At 39.2% G+C, this 6,366-nt stretch overlaps 1 protein-coding gene across 9 annotated transcripts in view; it reads right to left on the bottom strand.

Annotated features, from left to right (window-relative positions):
• Positions 1–1,693: 1,693 nt before the first annotated feature.
• The window catches only part of SPAG9 (sperm associated antigen 9), a 163,046-nt gene continuing 158,373 nt past the window's right edge, over positions 1,694–6,366 (bottom strand). For all 9 annotated transcript variants that reach the window (XM_033960498.1, XM_033960501.1, XM_033960499.1 and 6 more), the window contains one exon: positions 1,694–4,751. In XM_033960498.1, coding sequence (XP_033816389.1) covers positions 4,636–4,751 — 116 coding nt within the window. In that variant the 3' untranslated portion in view covers positions 1,694–4,635. The remainder of the gene's footprint in view (positions 4,752–6,366) is intronic.

The following is a 6,366-nucleotide window of genomic DNA, read 5'->3' as shown; positions in this document are numbered from 1 at the left end:
GGATCAGATCAGAGGATGATCGGCCACGAGGTTAGTGAATTGGATCGAAGGAAAATCAGGTCAAAAGTGGTCAGGACACAATCGGTGTCCTTAGTGAATCTAGTCCATAGTGCACTATTTGTACTCGCCTATTTACACTGGTGTTTGGGGGAGAGTAGCTGAGATAGTCATTGGGAATCATTAGATCCTTCCTGCTTTGATTCGATTATCTTATGAAAGATTTTCATTGACACACAACCAGTCTGCTTATCTTTATCTTTCTTGTTTAAAATGGGAGTGCCCTTCTACCTTGTTTTAGTTTACCACCTCGTTATACCTTCAGGAAAGGCAGTATAAAAGTGTAAAACTATAAATCCTTGATTTATAGTTGGAGTGCAGAATTAACACTGGCTTGCAAGGTCCAAGGCCTGTGTTAAGACATTCTGGGGCAGAAATTTAGGATAGCACTCCAAAACCTGCCAGGAAGCTGTGCCTTCTTCAGTTTCAGGTAGGTTTTCAGGCCTCTGTGGAATGGGGGCACATGGAAGTTGCACCCTCCCTAAGGTTGAATCATGTAAAACATTTTAGTGCATTTTTTTTACCAGTAAAGAAAATCATCTAAACTTGTGATAACGTAAACAAATGGTATGTAGATGACCAGTTTTACAAACTATATGCATTACGGGCATCCCTCCTGCCGGGGTGCTGCCGGCAGGAGGGGCATCCCTCCTGCCGGGTGTGTTACGAAGGTGGTGACAGGAGGGATTGGGCATCCCTCCTACCAGCACCCTCCCTCCCTGCTAACATCCCCGGCAGGAGGGAGAGGGCATCGGCTGATTTGCAGTGAGGTTTGGGTATTCCTTGCCACAGCTGCTCTCAGATGATCGTGGTAGAGGAATTCCCCCCACCCCTCTATCAGCTGAGCAGCAGGGAATCCCCAAGGCCATGATTCTGTAACTGGCATCCAGACACTCACCTGTTGGGAGAGGGGGAATTTTCCTGCCGTAATCAGCTGCTGCGGTCTAGGCAAAGATAGGCGGCTGAAATGTAGGCCAGGGTTTCCCAGGCCTACATTTTAGCCGCCTATCTTGGCATGACTCACAGCTGGGTAGCCGCTTTAGATCGCTTAACGCCCCTTCGGGCGTTGGCCATGCCTACTCTGGCATTCCGCAGCCTAAATCGGCTTCCTAGCTACAATTCCAGCAACCATTTCAGCTGCCTTTTATTTAGGTGTCTGTTGGCACCTCAACCCTGCCTTTTCTGATCGTTGGCAGGGCGCCTAAATTTAGGCGCTGGTTATAGAATTTCCCCCTAAATGCAAATCAAAAGTGTGCTAATAATTAGGGATGGGCAGTCAGAAAATTGTCTTTTTATTTTGAAGCATATGTTAATAGGGCAGAAAAATCAGGGCTATACTTACTTCCAAAACTTGCCAGTAGATGGTGGTGTTGGCAATGGCTGGGTCTTCTCTACTTCCCTGGTGCCAGTCTAGTCCGAGAAAATACAAGCTAGGCTCATGAACTTGGAATTGCTCTTCTATAAAGCATCACACGGCCTAGGCTGATCTTTTAAAGTTATACTATTACATTTTACAGATCATGATATCAAAGAGCCAGTCTGAACCAGACCTGACCTCCTTACCTAATGATCCTTGCTACAGAGTATAACAAAGGTTTTTTGTTTTTTTTAAAAAAAGGCCACTCAAAATACCATACATATTTCATATACATATTTATATATATTTCATGTACAAAGTTACAATCTGAATCCGAAGGATTCCATAATAGAAATAAATACTGAAATAGCCATACTGCTCATTGAGCGTTTCCTGTTTAGAGAAACAAAGCCTCAAACTTTTAACCAACAGCAAGTTGAATGCTATAGTATCCAACTCAAGTTACAGAGGTACATAAAACTCCTCAGAAAGTGCCTAGCAGATCAAAAAAAAAAATTACAGATCATAACATGTTTAAAATAGATTTTAAAAGTTAGAAAAATGCACTTCAGTAAAATCAAAGCATATTTTGTTAGAGGAACAAACATTTTGTTTAGTGTATAAGAAAAATGGTTTGTGGTGCAACGTAAGATTTTTATTTTTCAATAGGACAATAAAACCGCAGAAATTAAATGCTTGCAACTCTTTCAGAAAGAACCACGACTAATTTCCCTCTCCGGGTCTTATTTTACATTGCAACTGGGGATGGTTAAAGGGATATTAAATCCTTTGGTAAATCTGTATAATACTCACATGGAAATAAATATTATGTTACACATTTTAAAGACACGCTCTTTTAGAACAGTTAGCATTAATAAAACAGTAACAATAACCTCTTTGTTACTAAGGCAGCCTATGTTATAAAGTGTCTACTGTGTCAGCTGGATCTGCTCAAATGTAGGAAGACCTTCACATGAAAGGCATACAGCAGCTCAGAAGCTTCATTCTAACCTTACCATGCAAACACATTTACCCCCCCAACAAATAATGTGCAGCATTCTTTTTGCTCGAAATGGTTTCAGACCGTGGACAAGCTGTAGTTACCTAGAGATTCATTTCAATTTAGATAAAAGTGGTTTGACAAGAAGCTGTGAAATAGATGTCCCATTAAAACATGGAAAAGCCGAAGGGGACACTGTCAAGGTTTTCCAGAAGCACCTAATGGCCAAAACCCCTCAACAGATCAGGTCATTCAGCCATATGAAATTTCTTTGTATGCAAATTTCTTGCACCTACAAAGTTATTTTAATTTGCTCTTCTATGCTGGTAGTGATAATTCATTTCTGTATTTTAACCAAAGACCAATGTCCTTTCAAAACTGAACTATTCTAAATACCGTACATATTTAATTATACCTAAGCATCTGAACTGCACACAAACTGATTTAATAAACGCTTTGCATCTTCCAGTGAAATTAAAGTTTGTGTGTGAGATAAGCTAGATGATCAGTGATAGTTGCAGGTTAATTTGTACCTGCCATTAAACAATATAGGCCCCTACTACAGGCAAACATCAGGTCTGCTATTATAGCTCATGTAAAACTTCTTTTTATAAATTTTAGATTTTTCATTACACCTATATTACAGGGCATCCAGGTCAATAACTAGAAGATGCTCCCTTCCCCCACTTTAACCCTCAGCCACCAACTGGTTGCTTTCAGGAGCATCAGATTATTGGCTGTGAGTTTGAGAGCCAGAGGAAAAGAGGAGTAACATGTTCACAGCAGAGGTTCTCAATCCAGCCCGATGGGGATTCACAAGAAATCTATTCTCCTACAATGGAGGCAGTGAATACAAAAACTCTTTTGCATACACACTGTAGTTGCATGCATCCTGAGGACTGGACTAAAAAAAAAAAAATATTCACTGATCCTATAACTTTTGCACCAGGCTTTGCCATAATTTCTTTAAAAAAGTGGCTCTCAAAGCCTTACATCTGGTAAATCAGCAGTTCCGATACTTCCATAGAGTTATGCAAATACTAAATCTGCTTCTTTAAATTGGCCTTTTAACCCAGCATATGTACAATTAAGTAGAATATCATTTATGATCGTCCACATTAATGGGATACCCTTACTTCCCTCCCCAACCTACCCGCCCCCCCCCCCCAAGGCCATTCTCCTTGCACTGTGTAAAATATCAAATGCAAATTTTCAGAGAAAATACTTGGAAGGAGAACCTTATTTCTTCCTTGAGCATGCTGTCAGATATTTAATCACTAGACATGAGTAAATAGTGTTTCAATCTTTCTGAATTGTAGGACCTGGCCGGATTTTAAGTGCTTAAGACTCTATTCGTACTTCATCATGTATCCTTCCCCTGAGAACCTACAAAACCTCATTTGAGCACCGTGCACAGATAAAATAATTCTCTAGACAGATAAAAGGACTAAGATATAATGAAAACATAAATGCACACCCTACACCCAAAATAAGTTCAAAACAGTGGTGCAGTTAACTAATTGCTATGCCTGGAAATTTTCTTTGGAAATTTAAAAACAGACACACAATTGTGTAAGAACATGAAAAATACTGCTCTCCATTATTGCTGAGGGCAGCAATTGTCTTCCTGAACTGTGCAGTTCATCAGAAGCATGACATTAACAATCCTAACTTTTTAAAATACAAACCAACCCCGCCCACCCCCTTTTACTGGAGATCATATTAACAGGAAAAACAGAAAAATATATTAACAAGATTTGTCAGGACTGAAAAATGTTGAATTGATTTAAAATCTCAGTGCTAATTGGATGAAATCCTGACCGTGTGATATTTGTCACTATATATACAATGCGAGTAAGAAATAAAACTATCAGTTCTAAACAAAAGATTATCTTAATGACATCTTATAAAAAGAAGTGAATTCCATTAATGGACTATGATTATGCTTGAGCTGTTTACTGCATCCCCTCTACCTTCCCCCCCCCCCCCAAGTTTTAATAGCCAACATAAAAAAAATGATTTGCTCTTGACATTGTGAAATTACTCACGCCAACAGTTACGCAGTAAAACAGCAGAAGCTTCTGTAAGGTATGTACAGGTAAGATGATTTCATAAATGTATGTTGTGAGACCCTTTTTTTTTTAACCCACAAAGGAAAAATAAACCCCCCCAAAAGAAAACTGAAGCATGCAGAGAAGTGTTTGAGGTCTTCCAGCTATTTTCACTCGCTGCTGCCCATAACTTGCCACACGATGAGATGGCTGCGCTCTGCTTTGGCCACAGAAGGTTCAAGGTGCAAATTCTCTTCCAAGAGCTCCGATTCCACGCTTTCATCACCTGATATGGAACACAGACAAACATGATTTAATGAGACAGAGTCAGCTGAAGGAGATCTTGCCTCACCAATTTGCTTGACTTCTTTGAAGATGTGAATAAACATGTGGATAAAGGTGAGCCAGTTGATATAGGGAATCTAGATTTTCTGAAAGCTTTTAGAGGCTCCTGAGAAAATTAAAGTGTCATGGGATAGGTGGCAAAGTTCAGTTGTGGATTAGGAATTGGTTATCGGATAGAACAGAAGGGTAGGGTTAAATGGTTATTTTTCTCAATGGAGTGCCACAGGGGTCTGTACTTGGACCGATGCTATTTAACTTATTTATAAATGATCTGGAAATTGAGATGACGAGCGAGGTGATTAAATTTGCAGATGACACCAAACTGTTCAAAGTTGTTAAAACGCATGCGGATTGTGGAAAAATTGCAGGCGGACCTTAGGAAATAGGAAGACTGGGCGTCCAAATGGCAGTTGAAATTTAAAGTGGACAAATGTAAAGTGATGCACATTTTGAAGAATAACCTGAATTATAGTTACTGGATACTAAGGTCTACCTTAGGGGTTAGTGCCCAAGAAAAGGATCTGGGTATCATTGTAGAAAATACAATGAAACCTTCTACCCAATGTGGGGGGCGGCGGCCAAAAAAGCAAACAGGATGCTAGGAATTATTTAAAAAGGGATGGTTAACAAGATTAAGAATGTTATAATGCTCCTGTATCGCTCCATGGTGCAACCTCATCTGGAGTACTGCATTCAAGTCTGGTCTCCTTAACTCAAGAAAGATATAGTAGCACTAGAAAAGGTTCAAAGAAGAGCGACCAAGATGAAAAAGGGGATGGAACTCCTCTTGTATGAGGAATGACTATAACGGTTAGGGCTCTTCAGCTTGGAAAAGAGACGGCTGAGGGGAGATAGGATTGTAGTCTAAAATCCTGAGTGGAGTAGAACAGGAACAGTGGATCGATTCTTCACTCCATCAAAAATTACAAAGACTAGGGGACACTCGAAGTTACAGGGAAATACTTTTAAAACCAATAGGAGTAAATCTTTTTTTCACTCAAGAGAATAGTTAAGCTCTGGAACGCATTGCCAGAGGTTGTGGTAAGAATGGATAGCTTAGCTGGTTTTAAGAAAAGTTTGGACAAATTCCTGGAGGAAAAGTCCATAGTTTGTTATTGAGAAACTAAACTAAACCTTAAGTTTATATACCACATCCTCTCCATAAAGATAGAGCTCGGCACGGTTTACAGGAACTTTAAAATAAGGAAGGAAAAACATAATCAAGTTTCAAGTTTTCTTGGGATTTGTTATCTACGCAATATCATATATTTCAATGCGTATAACAATTGTTTTTAAAATAACAATTAACAAATTGGGGAGGACAAAACAAGATAATATAGACAAATTTTGGCATTCTATTACAAACTGGTACAAAAGGGGTGAACTACAAATTTTTTAAGAAAAGAAAAAGAAACATTTAAGGAAAAAAACACATATGGAGGGGTCATGGAAAACATATATGGTAGGATCTCAAATCCAAGATATAAAGTGAAATAAAGAGTATTTTGGCGACCTACACATAACACTCATTAAAAACTGGGATTTAATATTTGTAG

This window comes from Geotrypetes seraphini, chromosome 10 (assembly GCF_902459505.1).
Source record: "Geotrypetes seraphini chromosome 10, aGeoSer1.1, whole genome shotgun sequence".
In the NCBI taxonomy this organism is placed as follows: Eukaryota; Metazoa; Chordata; class Amphibia; order Gymnophiona; family Dermophiidae; genus Geotrypetes; species Geotrypetes seraphini.
This window is presented reverse-complemented; position numbering and strand designations above follow the sequence as displayed.